The sequence below is a fragment of the Camelus ferus genome, chromosome 1 (genome assembly GCF_009834535.1).
Source record: "Camelus ferus isolate YT-003-E chromosome 1, BCGSAC_Cfer_1.0, whole genome shotgun sequence".
Lineage (NCBI taxonomy): Eukaryota > Metazoa > Chordata > Mammalia > Artiodactyla > Camelidae > Camelus > Camelus ferus.
Window position 1 is genome coordinate 71,817,843 of NC_045696.1, and position 25,646 is coordinate 71,843,488.

General features: G+C 38.2%; 1 protein-coding gene across 7 annotated transcripts in view; it reads left to right on the forward strand.

The window, feature by feature from the left end:
* MCF2L2 (MCF.2 cell line derived transforming sequence-like 2) overlaps positions 1-25,646 on the forward strand; it is a 206,709-nt gene that overhangs the window by 101,853 nt on the left and 79,210 nt on the right. For all 7 annotated transcript variants that reach the window (XR_004321303.1, XM_032483474.1, XM_032483460.1 and 4 more), the window contains 3 exons: positions 9,283-9,460; positions 15,312-15,403; positions 23,843-23,928. Coding sequence is in view for 6 of the 7 variants with exons in the window: in XM_032483474.1 (XP_032339365.1) it covers positions 9,283-9,460; positions 15,312-15,403; positions 23,843-23,928 (356 nt within the window). In the remaining variant the exon portion in view is untranslated. The remainder of the gene's footprint in view (positions 1-9,282; positions 9,461-15,311; positions 15,404-23,842; positions 23,929-25,646) is intronic.

Consider the following 25,646-nt stretch of genomic DNA (forward strand, 5'->3'; position numbering starts at 1 on the left):
TGTACAATGCTGCAGGGCTACAGGAGACTGGCACAAGTGCAGAACCCAAAAGTCAGGGTGGCTGGAGTACAGAGAACAAGGAAAGAGTGTCTGGGGAGAGATTAGAGAGGGGCAGATGAGATGGGGCTTTGTGGGCCATATGAATGAGTTTGGTCTTTATTCTAAGAGCCACTGAAGGGTTTAAGCAGGGGCATAACTTGATTAGATTCGCATTTTGAGAGGAACACTCTTCTGTTAAGCCAGCAGTTACAGACAGCAAACCTTCCTCTCAGATCCACATGACCTTGTATTTACTTCTGCTAGAGGGGCTTTTTTATGTCTTTTGAGCATCTGGTTCATGTATTTTCAGGGTTCTACACACTCAAAATGATTGAATAGAGTTTGGTGTAGGCACTGTGTACAAAGAGATGGGCAGAACTTAGGGAACCCGACATGGATAGTGAAGGACCCTGGGCTAGCAAGAAGCAGGGAGCAGTTACCATCCCTAAACCTGAAAGACAAAGGGGAACCCAGGAAGCATTACAGCTATGACTGTAAGAGCTGTGGCCTTGAGCAGAGGAATGCAGTCACTGGGGAAGAAATATATACCCCTACTTTTCTCCCTCCCCTTCTCAGATTTCCTGGTAGTGTGTCCCATTGGCCAAATCCAACTAAAGACCATGGGCATCTAGTGAGCCCATCTGATGGAGTCGTAGAGGTCAGCTTCCTGGGACACAGAGCAATATGTGGAAGATGTAATGGGGGATCAAACAGAATACCCAGCACATATAACTTTTTGTAATTAATTTTAGGTGACACCTCGAAGTCCATCCAGGGATTCAGGCTAAGAATCTTGCTCTAAAATGATACATAGCCCACTGTATTCTAGTTACTTTTTTTTTTAATATCTGTCTTGTTTATTACACTGGGAGCTGCAGTGAGTCAACAGCCTCATCCATCTCTGTGTCCCTGTGCCTAGCCTGTGCCTGGTTGCCAATCCATGTTTGTTGAACAAGTGGGTAGACAGGAGGCAGAGTGGGCTGAGTGCCATGGAGGCAGCTTGGTATGGGGTTGTACCTTAAAAGTAATGTTCTTTCCCTGACTCCTCCCAGTGAGTTTTGGTGGTAAGGTGTGATCTTGAGGTGGTGTGTGTGTTTGTTGCGGGGTGGGGGGTGGTTAGGCAGTTTACCTTCCCCCAATACAAAGACCCTTTACTTCCCAAAGAGAAGGCTCACCTAGTGTCAGTACTACATTGTAGAACCAGAATCAGTAGCCCCAGTTCATATTCCTAAGGCAGAACAATCCCACTCAGCTCCACGACCATTAGCTTCTCAAATAAGTGTATCAGGTCAACCAGGGAGACTTGTAGCCACAGCTGCCATTCTGACCAATGTCAGCAAACTTCATGACCATACCACTCACTAGGAAATGAATAAAATTTAACCAGTCACCTCTGGGAAACAGGCAGAAACATGGAGGGAAGAGAAGAACAGAAGAAAAAAAAATTTAATCCAAAATGGACCAAAAAAAAAAAAAAAATCCCCAAAGCCCATCGTTTCTTCTTTTGGTTTAGAGTAAAATTCTAGGTTATAATATTTAAATATCTTGTTGTGTCAGAGGGCTTTGTTCACTGAGGAGTAATGACTTGATTATCAAAACAAATAATCTATACATATAAAAATAATCCTACTTATATGCATATACACTAGTTGGTTTAAACATATGTATCTCCTTCCTTGGGTAGTTGAGAGGGCCCGGAAGCAATGAGACCCCCATTATCTATGAGCACACCTACCACCGAGATCTTGGTTTCTAAAACTATTCTCCAGTAAAAGAAAACTGGGCTCCTTAGAGCAATGGCTGATTCTAGGACTGGACCAGGAAATATACAAAATAATTATAGAACAGGAGATCAAAATATTGGAATAGGAGGATGCCAAGCTCACCTCCCCACACAAACACATCAAAAATATATCCACATGTAGAGCAATTCTCACTAAAAAACAAATTGGAGATTGGCAGAAAGACTCTTCTGTGACCAAAGCTGTAAGAAAGATCCACATGGAGTTGGGCAGGAAGGAAAGAGAAGTGATCAGGTTCAGGCCGCACCTCTAGGAGGGGACACAGCAGAGGAGAGGGATTACACAGGCTCAGAGAACCTCTCTAGGGAGTGAGCTGTTTGAACCACATATAGGGAATCTCAGTCCTGGGGTCTGACACAGGGAGGATGCCTCCCTTAGCTGGTTTGAAAACTAGTGGGCTGGCAGTGGGGCTGTAAGAAACCTAGACTCTGCTAGTGAAGAGTGGACACATGCTTGCTTACTTCTGAAACAAGGCAGAAGAAGCAGGTTGAAACTTACCAGGGCTCTGGCTTGTTTCCCACAACTGCCTCAGCATGCACCTCATTCCAAGCCAACCACTTGCTCTGGCCCCATTTCCTCTGTGGTTCAGCTCCACACCAGGGTGAGAGCTGCTGTGGCTGAGGGGAATACACAGTTGTTGGGGACTAAGCTGGTTTGGACTCAGCACAGCATCTGAATCGGACAGGGGTGGCCATTATTGGTATTCACAGAGACAGCAGATTGGGTGCTGTCTGGAACTATGACTGGTACTGGAACTGCCACAGCCCATACTCCCCCATGCCAGGCACCTTCTCCAGCCTCTCTTGCTGCAGTGCTGCTCTCCTCAGGGGCAAAGGTACCAATACTAGGAAAGGGGAAAGCACACACTTAGAGGGAATAGAGCCAGTTTGGACCCAACCCTCAGGGTTTCTGTTCCAGCAACTTAGGACCCACTCCTGCCCCCAACAGGGGGTGGTATTGGCCACTGAGCAGAGGAAAAGCTCTGGTTCACATCTGGCTCTGGCTCTAGCCCCTCCATCTCCAGCTCCACCTCCTATCAAGGAGATAGCTGCCAGCCCACCCTGGGGAAAGACATAACCCATGCTCACTTAATATCTGGGTCATCCACCAAAGCCACTGGGCACCCACAGACTGTATAGGGATGCTCCCACACAAGGATATCCCTTCAAGCCTGGCATAGGTTACTGTTTCACCTAATTTCATAGAGACAGAGAAAGTTAAGAAAAATGTGAAGGCAGAGGAATTTGTTTCAGATGAAAGAACAAGAGAAAACCCCTAGAAAAACAACTGATAAAGAAATAATTTATCAGATAAAAAGTTCAAAGCATTAGTAATAAGAATGCTAACTGAACTAGGGAAAAGAATAGATGAATACAGTGAGAATTTTAACAAGGTACTAGAAAATATAAAAAAGAACCAGTCAAAGGTGAAGAATACAATAACCAAAATGAAAAACACATTAGAAGGAGTTAACAGCAGACTAGATGATATATAAATATGCATAAGTGATCTGGAAGATAGATTAATGGAAATTACTCAATCAGGACAGCAAAAACAAGAGCAAATTTTTTAAAATATGAGAACACTTTAAAGGACCTCTGGCACAACATCAAGAATACCAACATTTATGTTATTTGGACCCAGAAGGAGAAGAGAGGAGGAGAAAGGTATCTAAAGTGTATTTGAGAACTTGTGGTATATTTATACAATGGAATACTATTCAGCCATAAAAAAGAATAAAGCCATGCCATTTGCAGCAACATGGATGGAACTAGGGATCGTCATTCTAAGTGAAGTAAGCCAGAAAGAGAAAGAAAAATACCATATGATATCACTCATATGTGGAATCTTAAAAAAGAAAAAAAGACACTATGAACTCATCTACAAAACAAAAACAGACTCACAGACATAGTAAACAATCTTATGGTTACCAGGAAAAGGGGGTGAGAAGGGATAAATTTGGGAGTTTGAGATTTGCAAATGTTAGCCACTATATATAAAAGTAGATTTTAAAAAACTTTCTTCTGTATAGCACAGGGAACTATATTCAGTATCTTGTAATAACTTTTAATGAAAAAGAATATGAAAATGAATATATGTATGTATACGCATGACTGGGACATTCTGTTGTACACCAAAAATTGACAAATTGTAACTGACTATACTTCAGTCAATCAATCAATTAATCAATCAATCAAGTGTATTTGATGAAATAATGGCTAAAACATTCTGAGCCTGAAGAAGGAAACAGGTATCCAGGTACAGGAAGCACAGAGAGTCCCAAAGAAGATGAACCCAAAGATACCTATATCAATACATATCATAATTAAAATGGCAAAAGTTAAAGATACAGAATCTAAAGACAGCAGGAGAAGAACAAAGAATCATATATAAGGGAATTTCCATAATGCTATCAGCTGATTTTTCTGCAGAAACTTTGCAGGCCAAAAGGGAATAGCATGATATATTTAAAATGCTGAAAGGGAAAAACCTACTATTTGGGATACTGTATCCAATTATTGGCAATATTATCATTAAGAATTGAAGGAGAGATAAAGAACTTCTCATATAAGTAAAAACTAAGAGTTCATCAATACTAAACTGACCCTAAAAGAAATGTTAAAATTCATCTCTAAGTGGAAAAGAAAAGGCTAAAATAAGAAGTAAGAATCTATAGAAAAGGAAAAATCCCCCCAGTAAAGGCAAATATATATTGTAAAGGCTGTGGATCAACCACTTGAATAAGCTAGTATGAAGATTAAAAGACAAAACATTATCAATTCAACTGTAACTGTGAAGGGATAAATATGAAAGTGTAAAATATGACATCAAAAACACAAAACATGGGAGAGAGAAGTAAAAAAATACAGCTCTTTTAGAATTTGTTTGAACTTAAATAAGTACCAGTTTAAAACAAGTTAATATAGTTACAGATTAGCATATATGAATGCCATTTGGTAACTACAAATTGAAAACCTACAATAAAGACACAAAAACCAGAGAAGTAACACATGCAAACCACTAACAAAAATCATCAAGCCATAAAGGAAGAGACTAAAAGAAGAAGAAAAGAACAGAAAAAGAACTACCAAAACAACCAGAAAACATGTAACAAAATGGAAATAAATACAAAGCTATCAATAATCACTTTAAGTATCAATGGTCTAAATGCTCCAATCAAAAGACATAGGGTAGCTCATTGCTGCTTACAAGAGACATGCTTCAGAACTAGACACACAGACTGAAAGTGAGAAGATAGAAAAGGATATTTCGTACAAATAGAAAGAAGAAAACAGGGGTAAACACTCATATGAGACAAAATAGACTTTAAAACAAAGTCTATAGCAAAAGATGAAGAAGGGTACTATATAATGATAAAGGGATCAATGCAGGGAGAGGATATAACTCTCAATATATATGCACCTAATATAGAGAACACCTAATATATAAAGCAAATATTAACAGATGTAAAGGGAGAATTTGACAATAATACAATACTAGTAGGTGACTTTTAACACCCCATTCATATCAATGGAGAAAACATCCACACAGAAAATCAGTAAGGAAACTATACTCTTAAATGGCACGCTGGACCACTGGACTTAATAGATATCTACGGTACATCTCATCCAAAATCAGCAGGATGCACATTTTTTTCCAAGTGCATATAGAATGTTCTTCAGACTAGATCACATGCCAGGCCACAAAACAAGTTTCAACAAATTTAAGAGGATAGAAATTCTATCAAGCATTTTTTGTTTTCTGACTACAAAGGTATGACACTAGAAATCAATTACAGGAAGAAAAATGGGAAGAACACAAACATCTGGAGACTAAACAACATGAACAAAATTGATACGCCTTTAGTTAGGCTCATTAAGAAAAAAAAAGAGATAATCCAAATTCAGAAAATAAAAAATGAAAGAGGAGAAATAACAACCAATATCACAGAGATACAAAGAAATTATAAGAGAATACTGCAAACAGTTATATGCCAACAAATTGGACAACCTAGGAGAAATGCATAAATTTCTCGAAACATATGACCTTCCAAGACTGAATCAGAAAAAAATATACAGTCTGAACAGACCAATCACTAGCAGTGAAATTGAATTTGTAATAATGATAAAAAAAAAAATCAAACAAAAGTCCAGGACTGGATGGCTTCACAGGGGAATTCTACTAAACATATAAAGAAGAGGTAATATAAAACATGCCAAAAAAAAAAAAAAAAAAAAAAAAAAAAAGCTAATACCTATCCTTTTCAAACTATTCCAGAAAATTTGAAGAGGTAACACTCCCAAATTTATTCTACGAAGCCACCAGTACCCTGATATCAAAACCAGACAAAGACACTATCCAAAAAAAAAAAAAAAGGAAATTACAGGCCAATATCTGATGAATGTAAATGCAAAAATCCTCAACAAAACAGTGCCAAACAGAATTCCGTGGATGCAAGGATGGTTCAGTATCTGCAAATCAGTCAATGTGATACACCACATTAACAGAAGAAAGAATAAAAATCACATGATCATCTCAATAGACACAGAAAAAACATTTGACAAGTTCAACAACCATTTATGATCAAAACTCTCATCAAAGTTGGCATAGAGGGAATATATCTCAACATACTAAAGGCTATTTTTGAAAAACCCACAGCTAACATCATACTCAACAGTGAAAAGCTGAAAGTTTTTCCTCTAAAATCAGGAACAAGACAAGAATGCCCACTCTTGCCACTTCTATGTGGCTAGGATGCCTCACCACAGCAATCAGACAAGAAAAAGAAATAAAAGGCATCCAAATTGGAAAGGGAGAAGTATAACTGTCACTATTGGCAGATGACATGATACTAAATAACCCTAAAGTCTCCACCAAAAAACTATTAGAACTGATGAATGAATTCAGTAAAGTTGCAGGATAATAATTAACTATAATAATTAATTAAATAATAATTAACTATCAGAGAGAGAAAGTAAGAAAACTATCTCATTTAAAACTGTATAAAAAAGAATAAATTTAATACCTATGGAATGAACTTAACCAAGGCGGTGAAAGACCTATACTCTGAAAACTATTAAACATTGATAGAGGAAATTGAAGATGATAGAAATGGAAAGATACCCTCTTTCATGGATTGGAAGAATTAATATTAAAATGTCCAACTTCCCACATCACTCTACAGATTTAATGTAGTCAATATCAAAAGCCATGGCCTTTTTCAAAGAACTAGAACAAACAATCCTAAAATTTGTATAGAACCACAGAAGACCATGAATCACCAAAGCAAATTTGAAAGAAAAGAGCAAAGCTGGAGGTATCATTCTCCCTGACTTCAGGCCATACTGCCAAGCTATAACAATCAAAATATGATACTGGCACAAAAATAGACACATAGAACAATGGAACAGAATTGATTCATTGATCTAAGGAGAACCCAGAAATAAATCCACACAATTAATTGACAATCATTCATTGAGTCAGATTTCTTGATCTCTGTGCAGAAATTAACACTCATGTTTCAGTTTCCTCAAGCTAATTACTGGGCCAGAAGGGCAGGGTAGTAGTGGCTGGTCACCATGTTATCACCATCCCCCCCAGAAACACAAACTGAGATTGCCATGATCCTGACGTAAGGGCTTTTGGCTTCTTTTGGGACTTGGACTCATAGCTGTGTTATCAGAATCTCTAGTCCACTTTTCAGCTGAGCTTCCTGAAGCCAGGGGCATAGTCTCTGAAGACACCTTTTAAACACAGACTCTGAGTAGGAGTTGGCAAACTACAGCCTGTGGGCCAAAGCTGCTTGGTGCCTATTTTTGTAAATAAGGTTTTATCAGAACACAGCCACTGTCATTCATTTATGTATTAGCTATTATCTATGACTGCTTTTATGCTACAACCACCGAGTTTTGGAGATGCAACAGAGACCAGATGGTCTGCAAAGCCCGAAATATTTACTATTTGGCCTTTTACAGAAAAAGTTTGCCAACCCCTGGTTTAGATCAACACTTTCCAATAGAAATACAACGCAAACCACATATGAAATTTAAGATTTTCCAGTAGCCACATTTTAAAAAGTGAAAAGAAACAAATGAAATCCATTTTAATAATGTTTTATTTACCTGCGTCCCAACTATCATTTCAACATACAATCACTATTATATAATTAATTGTATTATTAATGAGATCTTTTATGTACTTTTTCATGTACATCTTCAAAATCCAGTGTGTATTTAAACTGACAGCACAGCTCAGTTCAGACTAGCCGCATTCCAAGTGTTCAGTAGCCATGTATGGCTGGTGGATACTGCAGGGACAGTGCAGGTCTGCTTCAGACCCTCCGAAGAGTGAGACCTGCTCCAGATCTTGGTGCAGAGGTCAGCCTTGACAGGGCTTTAGGCTGTAGGGGAACTTGTTCGGTGGCTAACACTCAAGCCCTCAGGGATCTTTGCTCTTTCCCTCAGAAGACGGCCCAGCATAGAAAAGACAGGTTTACTTTTCCAGTTGCAAATTGTGGCAGCCTCCCTGGATGTGTGCTGAGTCTCTGCTTTTGGAATTCAGCATCCTCCATCCACCCTGCATGGATTATGGTGGCTCAGCTCTTCTAATTTTGGGTCCCTTCTTTTGGTGGTTAAAATCGTCCACAAGGTGGATGTCAGAGTTGGCGTGATAAAGGCTAACCACTTCCTTTACGCCGCAGAGCTAGAGGAATGTCATGTTGAAAGAAATGTATCCGCTGAATTTAAGCCTTGGGGAAACTCAGGTGAAACAGATCTTGTTTCTTGTTCCCCTGAACCTCTGCCTGAGGGCATATAGTCAGTGATGAGAATGTGTTTGAGTTTCATCTTTCCTGTGGTGTTTCTTCGGTTTATTTCTTTCCTCCTTATATAGAGAGGTGTCTCACAAAATAAAATTTAAATGTGTATCTTTTTAATTACAGGTTCTTGTGGTTCTCCTGATCTTGACTCAGAATTTAGCCACCTCTGTGCCCCAGAACACTTAACAGTCTTTTCTCCATCAGGGCCTTTATTCTGGTTAAATTTCTTATTTTGAAATCCTCGTGTTTTATAAGTTGGCCTCATGCCATTTATTCATGGCCTGTGGCGTCCTTTTCTACTGTGAGTGAACATGGCTTAGTGAACATTTACTGAGTCGACATTTATTTACCGAGCACTGCTCTGTGCTAGGCAGTGTTCCCAGCCCTGGAGGCACAGTAGTGAAAAGATGGACAACCTCTGTCCGTCAAGTGGGAGAGCAGACTCTTAGAAGCACAATCTGTACAAGGTGAGATGTGCAATGACCTGCATATGGATATCTGGAGAAGAGTCACCTGAAGGAGATAGGGAGGCAGGGAGGAGGAGAAGATGGGAGAACGGGGATACCTCATGTCCTCAGACTCAGTGCCAAGCAACCAACTCATAATCTGCTTTTGTTCCCACAGGCCAAAGCTCAGAAAGTCCTGCAGAAGCTGGGTGATGTGCAAGAAATATTTCACAAGAGGCAAATGAGTCTGATGAAACTGGCAGCCAGACAGACTCGCCCAGTGCAGCCCGTGGCCCCTCATCCTGAGTCCTCCCCAAAATGGGTGTCACCGAAAATCAGCCAGCCCTCTGCCTTGGGTAGGTTATTTGGGGAAGGAAGTTCTGTGGCTTTATGATTCACCAACGCCCATGAGGGCTGAGATTATGGTTGTTCGTGTTATTTTGACAGATATTATTTAAGACAAACTACAGATATGAAATAGTACAGGTGTCGAAGACTTAGAAAGTTAGGTAAAACTGAGTGCCTGGATGCCAGGAGAAGCTCACAGTCTAGCAGAGGAATAATATAAATGCACAAATAACATTAGCATAAAATAAACTCCATTAAGGACCTTTAAAAGGCCCACAAGAGTCTATTAGCAATGGAGTGGTAAAGTTGGTTCTTTGAAAACAGAAAAAAAAAAAAGATAAGTCCTTACACCTGTCCTACATGGTCTTGATTACTGCAGCTTATTAGTAAGCCTTGAGATCGAGTAGTGTAAGTTTTGCAACTTTGTTCTTTTCAAGATGGTTTTGGCTATTATATTAGTTCCTTTTCATTGCCATATAAATTTTAGAATCACCTTTCAATTTCTATTGGGGTTATGCATTGAATATATAGATCAATTTGGGAAGAATTTTGATCTCACCAATGTTGATCTTCCAATTCATAAATGTTATAACTCTTCATGTATTTAGGTCTTCTTTAATTTCCCTCAACAATGTAATAGTCTTGCATGTAAAGATCTTAGGCATTTCATTTTTTTTTTAAACTTATAATAAATGGAATTTACTATATATAACTATCAATAGAAGTATATTTCTGTATAGAAATACAATCATATCATCTGTGGATAGGGACAATTTTACTTTTTCTGTTTCAGTCTCTATGCTTCTTTCCCCTTACTTTATGATAATATCTGGGACCTCCAGTACAATGTTGAGCAGAGGTGGTGAGATCAGACATCCATGTGTTTTCCCAATGTGCAGGGAGAGAGTTCATTTTTCATCTTGAAGTATGATGTTAGCAGTAAGTTTTCCACAGGTGCCTTTTATCAAATTGAGGAAGTTCCCTTATATTCCAGTTTGATAAGAGTTTTATCATGAATGATTATTGAATTTTTCAGATGTCCTATTTGGTGCATATATTGTGATGAATATATATTTTTTTCTTTATTGGTTAATATGGTGGATTACAATGATTTATTTTCAAATGCTGAAAACAATCATGCATTCCTGGGTAAACATTCTTGGACATGATGTATAATTTGTTGCTTCATGTATTTCGAAAGTCTGTTACTAAGCACATACATATTCATAATAGTTATGTCTTCCAGATATACAGGTCCTTTTATAATTATATATATCTCTCCTTCCCTCCTTATCTTTAACAGTAGTCCTTGTCTTTTTTTTTTAACATTTTTTATTGATTTATAATCATTTTACAATGTTGTGTCAAATTCCAGTGTTCAGCACAATTTTTCAGTTATTCATGGACATATACACACTCATTGTCACATTTTTTTCTCTGTGAGTTATCATAACATTTTGTGTATGTTTCCCTGTGCTATACAGTGTAGTCTATTCTACAATTTTGAAATCCCAGTCTATCCCTTCCCACCCTCCACCCCCCTGGTAACCACAAGTCTGTATTCTCTGTCTGTGAGTCTATTTCTGTCCTTTATTTACACTTTGTTTTTGTTTGTTTGTTTGTTTTTGTTTTTGTTTTTTAGATTCCACATATGAGCGATCTCATATGGTATTTTTCTTTCTCTTTCTGGCTTTCTTCACTTAGAATGACATTCTCCAGGAGCATCCATGTTGCTGCAAATGGCATTATGTTGTCGGTTTTTATGGCTGAGTAGTATTCCATTGTATAAATATACCACATCTTCTTTATCCAGTCACCTGTTGATGGACATTTAGGCTGTTTCCATGTTTTGGCTATTGTAAATAGTGCTGCTATGAACAGTGGAGTGCAGGTGTCATCCTGAAGTAGATTTCCTTCTGGATACAAGCCCAGGAGTGGGATTCCTGGGTCATATGGTGAGTCTATTCCTAGTCTTTTGAGGAATCTCCACACTGTTTTCCATAGTGGCTGCACCAAACTGCATTCCCACCAGCAGTGTAGGAGGGTTCCCCTTTCTCCACAGCCTCTCCAGCATTTGTCATTTGTGGATTTTTGAATGACAGCCATTCTGACTGGTGTGAGGTGATACCTCATTGTAGTTTTGATTTGCATTTCTCTGATAATTAGTGATATTGAGCATTTTTTCATGTGCTTTTTGATCATTTGTATGTCTTCCTTGGAGAATTGCTTGTTTAGGTCTTCTGCCCATTTTTGGATTGGGTTGTTTCTTTTTTTCTTATTGAGTCGTATGAGCTGCTTATATATTCTGGAGATCAAGCCTTTGTCGGTTTCACTTGCAAAAATTTTCTCCCATTCCGTAGGTTTTCTTCTTGTTTTATTTCTGGTTTCCTTTGCTGTGCAGAAACTTGTAAGTTTCATTAGGTCCCATTTGTTTATTCTTGCTTTTATTTCTTCTAGGAGAAAATTTTTTAAATGTATGTCAGATAATGTTTTGCCTATGTTTTCCTCTAGGAGGTTTATTGTATCTTGTCTTATGTTTAAGTCTTTAATCCATTTTGAGTTGATTTTTGTATATGGTGGAAGGGAGTGTTCTAGCTTCATTGTTTTACATGCTGCTGTCCAGTTTTCCCAACATAGTAGTCCTTGTCTTGAAGTCTATTTTGTTTGATATTAATACAGCCATTCCAGCTTTCTTATGCTCAGTGTTTGCATGATATATTTTTTCCATTCTTCAATTTCTGTCTTTGTTTTTAAAATATATTTCTTGTAGGCAGCATATAATTGAATCTTCTGTTAATCTCTGCCTTCTAATTGGAGTGTTTATTCTATTTACATGCAATGTAATTATTGATATAGTTGGATTTAATGCTACTGTTGTGTTATTTATTTTCTACTTGTCTCATATGTTTCTTTATTCCTTTGATCCTCCTTTCTTGGATTCTTTTGGTTTAGCAAAATTTTTTCAGTATTCCATTTAAATTCATCTGCTGGCTTTTTAGCTTACATATCTCTTTGCATTGTTTTTCCCCAGATGTTTCTTCTAGGGATTATCATATGCATCCTTAATTTATTGAAATCATCTTTGAATTAACATTGTAGCACTTTATTTCAACACAGGAGATTTGCAGCAGTAGAGTGCCACATACCCTTTACTCATCCTCTGTGCTATGCTTATCCTCAGTATTTCATCTACATGTGTTTCATCCCACAACAATATTGTTGTGTTATAATTTTTGCTTTAAACAATTGTATATCTTTTAAAGAAATTAAGAGAAAGGAAGAAAAAAAGAAAATGTGTATTATTTTATATTTAGCTTCCTAGTCACCATTTCTGGTGTTCTCTATTCCTTATCGTAGATATGAATTATCATCCTGTGTTCTGTCTCTTCAGGTTAATGATCTTCCATTAACATTTCTTGTATTGCAGGTGGGTTTGCAGTAAGTTCTTTTAGTTTTTATTTATCTGGAAATTATGAGGTCTTTTTGGTAACTCTCCATTTAGTATAATTTACAGTCCCCTATCTCTCATCACATATTCCACTTTTTAGAATTAAGTCTTGATGACAGTTTAGTGAATTTCTTACCTGAATTTTTCCACACACACACATGCTCATACATACACAAGCACACTCAGACACATTTATGTACACATATACCGCAGATACACAGACATTCACACACACAGAGACATCCTTCTTGGATGGTTGGAAACAGGGTTTGGTTCTCCTGACCTCTCATCCAGGGCTCGTTCCCAAAACTAAATTATGCTCACTTCTATGACTTTACTTCTCTCACTATTTTAAGGGGCATGTTTGTTACAAGTAAATACAGCAGGAATGATAGGTTGTCTCTTGGCTTTTGAAACACAAGAATTCATAGTAGGTAATGACCTTCCTACGGGACAGATCTTTGAACAGGTATTGCTGACCCTGGTCAGGCAACTTGCTCATTTTGTGTAGCAATCTTGCACTTTTGTTTTGGAGACTAACCACTGAGTGTGGATTCAGGCAGGTCGCTAACAGGATTTTCAAACATGTTTGTTTAATTCCTTAGTAACTGAGACCGTGCCAAGATAAACTATTGTATGTCACAGTGTAAGGAACGTGGTCAGGGCTGCTTAGAGATGGGAGTTGGAATCTCAGCTCTGACTCTTGGTAGCTGGGTGTCTTGGGTACAACATTCAACCTCTCTGAAGCACATAAGGAATGTGAAAAAGTTCATTTGTGGCAATAATAATAGCTAAAATATACTGAGTGCTTTCCAAGATCTAAATACTTTATGCATATTAACTCATGAAATTCTCATAACACCATATACTGTAGGCTTTTTCATTATTCCCCGCTGTACAGATGAAGAAGCTAAGGCACAGAGATTACTTTGATAATGTGTGCTTCCTACATGGAAGAGCAGGACTTGAACGCTGTTGGCATTGCTCACATGCCCCTGCCTTTAACTTCATCACAGTACTTAACCAGCATTAAGGGCAGGTGCTTCTCAGTCATGGGTGTTGCCAATTAGTGTATGCATTTCTAGCTTCCCGTTATTATGCCTGGAATCTCTCAGCTTACAGAGATCCTGCAGAGGGTGAGGAGCCCAACAGACTGTCCATTGTTATAAAGTAGCTTTAGTGATCATATAACCTGGAACAGCAAACAGTGTGCTTCACAACCAATTTTAGCATAACATCCATGGAAACCCACAGAAAGCTCGCGCCGCTTCCAGTGGCTCACAGAACCTGACGGCTGGGTGGGGCCTCTGGAGGCAAGACAGTTAAGCTCCATCAAGTCTGCCATAGATAAGAACCAAGTTCACGTTGGTGGCATTAGATAGATGACACTTTGGCCATGGGACCTATATTTCTATCCTGTCCTGGGATAATAACATGTATCCTGTGAGTTTCCCAAAGGAACTGTGCCTGTGCATTCAAGGGTGGTAATGGTGACAAGTAAGAACTCAAAATATCACTTACTATTACCCTTGTAGCCCCATCCCCAGTGCAGCCCTCTGGTAAAACTGGGTTAGAAAGCTCTGAGCCTAACCAGGGCTTCTCCTCCCTAAATCCCAGTCTTACTGCCAAATGGCCGTGGATTTTGAAGAAGGGTATCTCCCAGGTGTCTGAGAGTCCTGTGGGAAGGAGAGGAGGGAGACAGAGTGACAGATGAGGGAGCAAGGGCAACACTGTCCAGTTCCCTCCAGACTCAGCTGATTCTTCACATAGTCATCCCATCCACTAAAAATGTGGTTCCATCAGTTCTGGAATCCAACTGTTAGATCATCAGATTAGCAATGATTTCTGCCCTTATGTAATCATAATGTGTTTAAGTAGTAAGATTTTAGTATTTTTCTAATTTTCTGTAATAAGCACAAGTTAATTAGCTATATAATGGAAAAAATACATTCAATAAAAAGTGAACTGAATCTGGTCTTCCAATCCAAGAACAAGATCAAATACAATATCACACATTGCAAATGATAAATGCTAAAGCAGCAGTGCATAAAACAATCCGTGAAGTTTGGAATAGTTAGAAGACTTCATAAAGAACATGAGCTTTTAGCTGGACCTTAAAAATGGGGATGATATTATATTTACCAATTTGTTGTGGTTTGATGTTTCATGTGATGTTGGGTATGGCTTTTTTTCTCTTGAGATCAAATGTCAGATGCCTGGGGTCAAGGACTCTTTCTTTTCTGCCTCTTTCCTTCACCTCAAATTTCATCTACTACCTTGGAAATCACTGTAGCAGCTCAATTAAGCTTTACTAATCAACTGCAGCAACATGGTTCAAGTCAGGCTAAGTGCTCTGAGTTATTTATAAGCCAAGTAGCCAAATTAATGGCAGGTTTTCTTTGGCTCCCTAGCTCCTCATCAGAAAACATCTGAGGAACCTTATGCAGAAGCAGATTTGAGCTCCCTGGGAAAGGAAGATGACGAGACTAAATTTGAAGTCAAGGTAAGATCACTTTTCCTTTACCAATAGAAATTTCTGACATGAGATTGCTGTCATAATTATCAATAAATCAATAAGTTGTGTTCCCCTATTTCATACCTACCATCTCCTCCTGAGGACATGCCCATAAAGGCACATAGCATAGATTAGTGCTCCCAAAAGCTGGAGTTTGTAGGATTTCTTCCTTTTCTTTCTTCTTAATTGCAACTAGAAATGAAAAGCTATTTGATCATGTACATAATTGTTGGTAGATATTGTTCTATTGAGGGAACAGTCATTTTATTCATTCCTATAATCTGTCTTCATATTCAAAGTTGTTAGAACAGTATATGGTTTATATATAAAAAGACCATGACAAAATTGCATACGCTATACACATACACACACAGATATATAGTTGGTGAACTCGAATAAGCAAGTATAATGGTCAAGGTGGTAGAGGAAGCGGGGTAGGAACAGAGGCTGCCAAACTTTCTTATTTTGGCCAACAGTGGCTGGCCAGACTTCTGCTTCTAAAGCCCAAGGCTATGAGAAGAAGAGTGAGGAGAATCCACAGTCATGAACAATATGAGAAAGGGGCTTTGTGCACTAAATTTTGGACTTAGAAATCAACTTAGAATCAGTAAATGCAATTAGTGTTTCCCAAGGTAGGTAGTATAACCAGGGAAATCATCATTCCAAAATATGTAAGAAAACTTGTAAGAACAAGGTAGATTAGAAAAGAAGGTTTGGATTCATTTCTGCGTGGTCCATGGGCCATTAAAAGGGAAACAAGGAGACTGATTAACATCAAGAACAATCACTGCTTCTTTTGTATTGTGGCTGCTGTCCAAGACAGATGACCAGGAGAGATAAGAGAACATGAATCTGACTCCAGGTGACAATTCTGACATCTTTTTGGCCTTAGGCCTCGAACTCAAACATGAAATGAACCCACAGTCAGTCTAGGAGAGCGAATCATAACACAGTTCTAAATGCCCTCCCTGCCCTCAACAGTAAATGTTCCCAGGAAGAAAAAGGAAAGCTATAACCCCAAACGATTCGTGATTGCTGCTGGAGTCACTGATACTCACGACCTGCAGTAAAATCATGGTACGATTTATCATCAGCAGAGAACTCATTCCCAAAAAAAGGCGTTCCATCTTCTCTGGCAGGAAGATCTTTGCTGTGCCAGTTTGCAGGAACTGGACAAGTTCAACTTGAGGAGGTGGCCGGGATTCTCGGGGCGGGCTGGCAGCTGTGAGGGCATGTGCTTGGCTCACTGAAGCTGCTGAAGCCGTCTGGGAGAGCCTCAGCGGAGTCATTCCCTGCGGTTGCTGGCAGTTGTGATGTGGCTACTTTCTGCCCTTCACGTCACCAGTTAGAAGCAGAAAGCATGACTCCCTGGGGCTACGTTCCCCGGGCTGCTCACATCACAGCCTCTTCTTTGGAGCTGGAAAGAAGCCAAAGGCGGAGGAGGATTTCTTTTTCCTGAACGTCAACCCTCAGGAAAAAGGAAGAGCTACTGTCCATGAGCACCAGCAAACAGTGTTCCTGGGCACCTATTAAAGTCGTTTAAAATAGCAAAGTCCTTTTCAGGCTTCTGAGCAAACAGGCTCCCTCATAAAATTTATTTAAAAAACAAGAAAAGCCAAAGCAGGAAGGGAATGGAGAGGAGAGGGAAGGGATGCTAACACCGACTGACGGCCAGACCTTGTGCCACGTGCTGTGTGGACCTGATTTCATCACAAGTCCTCAGTACCTTGTGAGGAAGGTGTTGTTTCCCTTCTCAGCATCACAGATGCTGAGAGATTCTGAGAAACTAAGTGAATTCCCCCAAGGCTCACACAACTAAGTAAATGATTGAACTGGAATTCGAAATTAGCAGTTTACTTACTCTAGCAGTTTACTTATTTATCAAACTTACCCTAGCTGCCTGAATCACTCACTTAATCTACCTAATGAGCAGTTTACTTAACCTTTTATCCTCTAAATTTCCTCTTCTGCAAAGTGGGGATAAATAAAGTGACCTCACACATGGTTGATTAGATGAGAAATGTATGGAAAGCACCTAGCAATGATGCCTGACATATAGAAGATTCGTAGTAATGTGAATTCTCCATTTAACCCTATGTTTACAGATAGAACGTTCTATGTAAAAGATGGGAAGGAACTGAAGGAAGATTGAATTCAGGCCTTACATTAAATAGCTTCTCCTAATCTCAAATATGCATCTTTTTTTTGCCAAATGATAACAGATTAGGGCCAAATTCAGTTCTTGGCTTTCTCACTCCTTTGAATTCCAAAAAATTTCATTTACCTTCCTGATCCTCATCAAGAGAACTGTGTGAATCATAAGCATGTCACTGTTTACTTCCTAAGATTTGAAGTCTAGTCATTCTTAGCGCTAATAAGAGATTCAAAGGATCCATCAAATCCTTGAGGCAGCCCCCAGCCAAGCTCTCTGAACAATTCCTAGAATAAAGAGTCTCAAGTTTCCCTGTGTACTGCAGCCCTGAGTTTATTCATAATGCAGATTCTCAGGCTCCACCCACAGAAATGCTGATTCAGGAGGTCTTCATTTATTATAAATGTAATAAAGCATTTTTCAAATTTGTGATTTTATATGAGTTAAGTAAGATTTACAGACAAGTAAAAATTAAGTTACATTGACAATTATACATCGAGGTTAAATCACATGAAATCAGTCTGAGAAACTTCAGAATGTATGGGCAACTTCTTTTCAACATCCTTGGCATACTTATTTCCTTCTTATTTTCTTGGTTTGGGTATGGAAGAAAGGTATCTTGTGACATGTTCCTCACTTCCTGGTATTTTTAACAGAACTACAGACTTGCGTATCATTGGTTAAACAATGTTGCAATATTTGCAGTTTTAAGGAGACATTTCCCCCATCAACAGATATTGTAAATAGTGTTTAGAGTGTGAGTACAACCTATAAAAGCCAATTTAACCAGTAAGAACATTGAACTAATTACCAACAATTCTAGTTGGGAAATTCAAGATCTTAGATAAAAGAGACCCTGGAAAAGTTTTGTAAAGTTTGTATCTGGGACCCGTTTCCTTATCTTTCTCTAATCATTTCCCATTTCCACAAAGCCTCAGGACCACTTTTGGCTATCTCTTCAAGCCTACCCTTCCTCCTCAAAGGGCTTCAGTCTATAAAACGTCCTAAAACCTTCCCCTCCCCTCCTTCTTGGAAGCCTCCTCCCAGTGTAGCTGTTCTGGACTACAGGTAGGGGAAAATCTAAATGAGCTAAGTCACAGCAACACATGGCTGAGTGACTGACAGCCTGCTAACTTTCCTGCAAACATCTGTCTTTTTTGAAAAGAGACTGGCTGCCCTATTATCCAAAGGAATCACAGGCAATGCCTGTGAAGAGTAAAATATTTGCTGGGTAGGGCCAGTGAGAGGGCACAAATAGGACAGACCAGCCAGCTAGGAATCCACTCACAGGATAGTTTCTCTAAGTGGTTCCTGTTTTTTAAGTCCTTTCGTTTCTTCACATCAGAACCCACTGCATCTCACAAATAAGAAGGGTGGGGCTTCCCCTTTCCTGGCAGTCCCAGAGGGGAAGGCCACTGCTTCTCATGGCTGATGTTCTCCACTCTGGGGCGGTGTCTCTGAGGCCACCCTGGACTGAGGCTGGAGGTGAATGCCCTTTGGAGAGGTTTCCTTTCCTTTCTTTCCCACTATCCTCCCCTAAGCCATGTCATTCTATAATCACTCAGTGATTAATATTTGTCATACCTCTTTTACTTTCTCAGGTTTTCACAATTAATTGACAATGCCAGGAAAGTCTTAACACTTCTTGCAGTGTTCACTCTTCATACTTTAAATGAAGAGGGTAATTCAGCCCCTTATCTGCTTTACTTTCTCTTTCTCAGAATTAGGTCTAGCAGCTTCTCTTTTTAAGAAATGTGATAATATAATAAATTGTACTTTCAAGTTGTTACTGGATACCATTGCTTTAAAAGAGTTGGAGCTGAACTTGTCTTCCAAGCATTCCTAAAATCATAAAGGGAAATTACTTAACTTTAGGGAAAAACTAATTTGATTCCCTTTCAAATATTGCTGTCTATCTCTTGTTTGGGGAAGAAAAAATACAATGTTCATAATCAATCAAAAATTAGCTCTTGATACTTTTTAAAATGTAAGTTTTAAAATGATGTATTCTTGTGGGTATAGCTCAGTGGTAGAGTGCACACTTAGCATGTATGAGGTCCTGGGTTCAATCCCCAGTACCTCCATTTAAATAAATAAATAAATAAATAAATCTAATCATCTCCCCCCTAAACAAATTTAAAATTTTTTAATTAAATAAATAATTTTAAAAGATGATATATTCTTCAGAGAAATTGAAATAAAATTTTTTTTTACAAAATTCCTTCAGGCTAGGCACCTAGCCTGTTTTTTCAATTTTGAAAATAAGTCTTTCTTCCAAATATAGGGGGGACAAAACAATCAGATTCTATGTTGTTGAGAAGACATGTGAAGCCATCATTGAAGGTGATCCTAGAAAACCCAGGTTGATGGGTTGGTGTCACTTTGAAGCCAGGGTGAGGTGAGGGTACAGGGAGTGATGCCGAGCCTGAAGCAGCTACCAGCCTGCCTGCCTTCACTGCCACTCTTTTTCTTCAGAATAAAATGAACATACAGGGACAGGGACTCTCCCACCTGACTGGCCTCCCAATAGAGTAGTTTATGGGTTGGTTCCCTTTTAAAGCACCAATTGGCTGAGAAAAATCTCTTCTTCAGGATGCCCTAGAAGTTTCTCCAAGTCAGGATAACTGAAGGGAAGCAGGATATGATTTTACATGAAACTTGTTGCTCTGCTTTAAAAGAATGTCATCTTATAATTCAGTAAGACTCATAAGGAAACTCTAACAAAGAAATATAGCAGCAATTGGTAGGTTGGTCTGTGGTCAGTTTTCTTGGTCCATTATTTGAATCAAAGGACCAATATCTGAAAGAAAAAAAATAGCAAATATTTATTTGAATATGCTCTCTTCTTCCTAGAGTTTTCAGGAAGCTTAATTTAAAATTTTCTCAAAAGTACTCTGGTTACAATTTAGCTTTCACGTCATAATTGGAAGCAATAGCACCTATGTTGGTATTTTATATTATAAGCAGAAGAACATTTCACAGCCAAATCACAGATTTCCCTTATTCTACACAGAAGAAAACAGATGTTCAAGGGAGATTAAGTGATTTGCCCAATATCTCTCAGCAAGTGAGAAATATGGGGTCTCTATTATGCATGCGCAGGTAGCAACTGCCCAGCAATTACTGAAGTTCAGCATGCTGAGTGCTTTACATAATTACCTATTTTAATCCCCACAAAGTAAATATTAAACCGCCAACCATCAATGCCATTTATTAAGTCTCATCTTTGTGCTAAGCACTTTAATACATTATTTCTAATCACCACAGCAACCTTCTGACATAGATGTAATTACTCCTGTTATACAGCTAGAGAACTAAGTTGCTACCTGAGGCCACTTTTTACAAAGTAAGCCAGGGATTTCCACCTGTATTTACCTCTCACACCTCAATTTGTGTTCTTTTCACTCTATAAGAGGTTTTCAAATTACAGGTCATAACAGTGATAGTGAACTCAGTTTGGTGGGTTCACCAGCATTTAAAAATAAATAAATAAATAAATAAATAAATAAATAAATAAATAAATAAATAAATAAATAAATAGAACAGGATGAAATGGAAGAGCATAATTTCAAAATAGGATGCATCACATCACAAAAATCACAAAACCATTTTTCAGTTACATGTACATCCGTTGTATGTTTTTTTCCCAACACCACCAAACAATTAACTGAGTTCTGTACTGTCTACCTGCAGATAGCATCAGAATCCAAACATTGAGGGCTTACAGGACTGCTCCCATGCCTCCTTCAGAAGCCAATCACAAATCCAAGTTGTCACCTGTGCTTCTGACAGACTGGATAGGGGTGCTTTCTAAAAGTCAGTGCATTAACATAAACCTAACTGTGGTTGAAAGGGGTTTGTTATGAATGTCAAGACACTCTTTATCCCTCTTATCACAAGAAATTTAAAAGGTTTTAGGAGCTCTGTGCCAGAAACGGGACAAAAACAAAAAATATATTTCTCATTATAAATCACAATATGTGTGTATAAGTGTCATTATGTAAAAGTTTTTCTTATGGGTTGTGGTCAGATTTTTAAAACTACTGCGCTAGAACATAACTGACTTGTCTAAACCTTCGCAAAACATTGGTATACAGTGCAATTAACTACCTACTGCAGGCTCTTATTAAGCAGTCCCCAATCTGCTGTGGATCCTTCCCAAACATCCTCAATAACGTAAGTGTTATATTCCATCAAACGTGATTGACAGAGGATTCTGCCTCCACCCTGCTACCAACTGTCTGACATGTGGCCACAGGAACATGGGATGACACAACCAAGTCCGTGCCCAGGCATTTCAGCAAGCCCATGAGGTCACCTCAAGCATGACAAAATCTATAAATTAGAGGGACATCATAATTCTGTAGAAAAGATGACAAAGTCCATACCTACACCTTGGGTCATTATTATTTTTCCATCACTAAACTAAGTTGTCCTGAAATAAGAGATTCTATAATCCACTATACTAACAATACATGAATAGAGTTGAAAAGAGCACAATTCATTTCATAAGCATAAGCAGTGAGAGGGAGTTTTGTTAATATTGGTAGTTACTCTTTCTGAAGGTATTGCATGTTGTAGATTCAAAGATGAATAAGGCTGGAGCTCAAAGTCCAGTGGGTGTTTCAGACATTGTAATGCCACAGAGGAGGAACTAGAAAGGAAAGCAATACAACATTATCTGACATAGTAATTAGTTCAACATTACATGGAAAATGTGAAGAAAGAGCTTTGGTAGTGTGGTGAAAATAACTAGATTAGTTTGAATCCAAGGACTGGTATTTATTTCTGTATATTAGTTGAAATGAAAAATACATTCTAGTCTTTGGTCAAATATATGTAACAGAGGGAACTAAAAAATTTAGATTCTTATTGAAAAGATATCCTATTTTAAAAGAAACAAATATGAACTTAGAATATAAGATTCCTCTTGTATTTTAGAGCTGAATTAGCAAAACTAGTGTCCAAGTACTTCTTTATTGTTAGCCTGCTTTCCTGATGTGATACCAAAATTGGGAAGATGATCTATGAAAAGATCGAAGGTCCATGGTTTTCTCTCATACTCTGAACATTTTTGAATTGCTGTCTCTGTGGTTGGCATTGTGGATAATAAAACAACCTTACATTGACTGCTCTCTGTTAATCCAGGGAAAGGACTGTTTTGCATTGTCAACAGCTGGCTGAGCAGCCTGCTACTCTCACCTATTTTGCAAGGAGGCCTCCTATCTGTTCATCTGAGTCTGGGGAAAGCTCATCCTTCAACCTCAGCTCTAATTTGCAAGGAATCTTATGTTTATTCATTCAATTTCCCTTAACAACACTTTTGCAAGAAGGCCCTTTTAAAAGCTGTACTCCCCTTTGTGAGAATGTAAAAGAAATCATTTAAACAGAACCTGGCAGGCAGGAAGAACACAAACGCTGGATAATTATCTACTTGCTCGCTGTTGGTTAATACCTTTATAAAACTCTCTTTGCTGTCAATGTTATACAAATTTGTTTCTTTGTTAAAATAATATTTTCTTAAAAGTAAATTGAGTAGGAGTCTTGTCTCTTTTTGAGAATTAAATGCGTAGTGTTATTCTGAAAAGGAGCCACAACTTTATGTGGCAGATAGTGCCATGTGGTTCATGTTCTAGGGGAAGAAATCAGGAGGTTCAGTGAGCTTGCCCCAGGTCTCAGAGGTGGCACATAGTGGAGCAGGGCTTCCAACCCCCGTCTGGCTTCAAGCCTGCCCTGGTAACCACTCTGCACTGCCTAAGGAGGCAGTGTGATGGAACAGACTTGTGATTACCAGCCTGAGAAAGTGGCCACTGGACTTATCTCTGCCTCTAGATCTCTTTCTGGCCTTGGGCAGGTCACAACTTCTCCAGACCTTGATTTCTTACCCAAAAAAGAAAAAAAAAAAAAGGAAATATTGAATCAATCATTTCCTTACTGCTCCTTGTAACTCAAATTCTGAACTTTTTTGTGAATCAACGGGGAAGGGGGAGGACTACACTGTTAGTACCCTTCATTATTAAGGAAAACGGATACCTGCTATTGAGAATGAGTCCTTGATGTTCCTGAAGGAAGCTTGAAGGGCAAACTGTAAAAGATCCAGAGTGGTTGGGGATAACCCAAGAAAGAAAGAGAAATGTGAGAAAATGGTTACATTGCTCATCTAGAAAATTAAAAACCAAAGCAAAACTAAACAAAGACAATTAGGAATAGAAAAATATCGGTAAGAGTCCTCCTCTCCCAAATAGATGATCTTACCAAAATTTCTTTCACTTCAGAATGAAGAAATACTTGAAAGCAGTCATGATGGGGAGAACCCTGAGCCAGAGCAGCTTGACAGCTCCAAAAATCTTTCCCCGAGCAGGTAAGATTGCACATACCTTTGCAAAAGTCACTTTAACCTAAAATTTAGAGGGGAGGGGGTGTTGGTGGAGGAGGGTAGGTTTCCTCTGTTTAAATCTCATCACTTATCTTCCCCAGATAAAATCACATATTTATTCTATATACTAACCTTCATTATGTACCTGAGAACAAAATTCGTAAATCTCATAAAAGCAACAAGCAAGAGCTAAAAATGGCATCTTATAAGCCAGGCTTCCAAAGATACTCCGTGTTTTAAGAAATGGATTATCAAGAAAATAGTAAATGAAAAACTATTATTAATATTGATTAAATTATTGTATTTAAAGGCTATAGGTCTCCAAAGACAACAATTTATGCAAATGTAATGTTATTTTTGGCCTACAGGAAGGTGTTTTCATGCATGTTAATGAATACTCTGCAGATCAGAAAGCCTTAAATTATAGTGGTTAAGACCAAAAGCATGAGAAGAAATTCATTAAAAAAAATCTTTATATTCAGAATCCCCATCATTACCTCTATTCTAGCATTTGTCACATTGCTTATATGCACATCATTTGACTTATTGACTGCTTTTATGCCCAGGGTCTATCATGCTTAGCTCTTAACAGGACTCAAAAAAAAAAAAAAAAAAAAAAAAGCCTGTAGAATGAATGAACAAACATCTTTAGGAACGTGCCCCTTGATTAAAGCCAATATTAGTTTAACTAGACTACTTTCTATTCTTTTACTTTAAGGTGTACTCAAGCAAACATGTGGGCTCTTACTGGTTAAAATGTATCTTTGAGTTATAGTAAAGGGCCCAATTCAGCATATATGAAAGTGTTTAGTTGGGTTTGTCTGAAAAACACTAATTGGCCACGTATTCTGTTGTTTTCATTAAGTGATAGTGTATCTTTGGGGACTTTTCTATTACTACAACCATGCCTACTTTTATTATTGTAATTTTGTAAGTCTTATAATGAGTCCCTTAAATTGATGAATTATTGCATTAATTTATAGTAAGTGATTAAATCATACTTCTAATGAAAAATACAATGGGAAAAAGTTACAGCATGTAATGAAATGAAAATACCTATGATTCTTGCAAAAGAGCTTTGAGAAAAGGCAAAATTAACTAGTGAATTAAGAAGATAGGAGAATCTATAAGACTACTGTTTCTGTTCTACCACCAGCTTTGAGTAAATACTGTAAGGTCACCCATCTTTGCTGCAACAGTTTAATCTATATTTCCTTATTCATTTTTGATTTTATAGATTTGAGTTTTTATGTATAACTAATACAAATTTGTTGGGCTAGAGTTGATAGGTACAATATGCTTGGCATATAGTCAGCATTCAGATCTTGTTGAATAAATTATAAACTTTTAAGTAGTACAGGTAAAATGTTATGCCAGATGGTGTCCATTAAGGGTCCTGCATAATTACTCTCTTTTCATATTTGGATGGCTTGCCAGAGCAAGACTTTATTGTATTTGAAACAAAAATGTTTTTCAGCACTATGTGATAGCATTGTGCGTCCCTACCTTCAGAACTTATATATCAGCTAAAAAAAAACACATGAAATAATTACCAGCTAGCACAATAATATATGGGGAGGGGAGGAGATTCTTAATGGAGGAGCAGAGTTAGAGTTGGATGTCCGAGATCAAAAGGTACAGAAGAAACAGTGTTCCTGGCAAGAGGAACCAGTTTGTGCCAGGTATGGTCATGAATGACATTT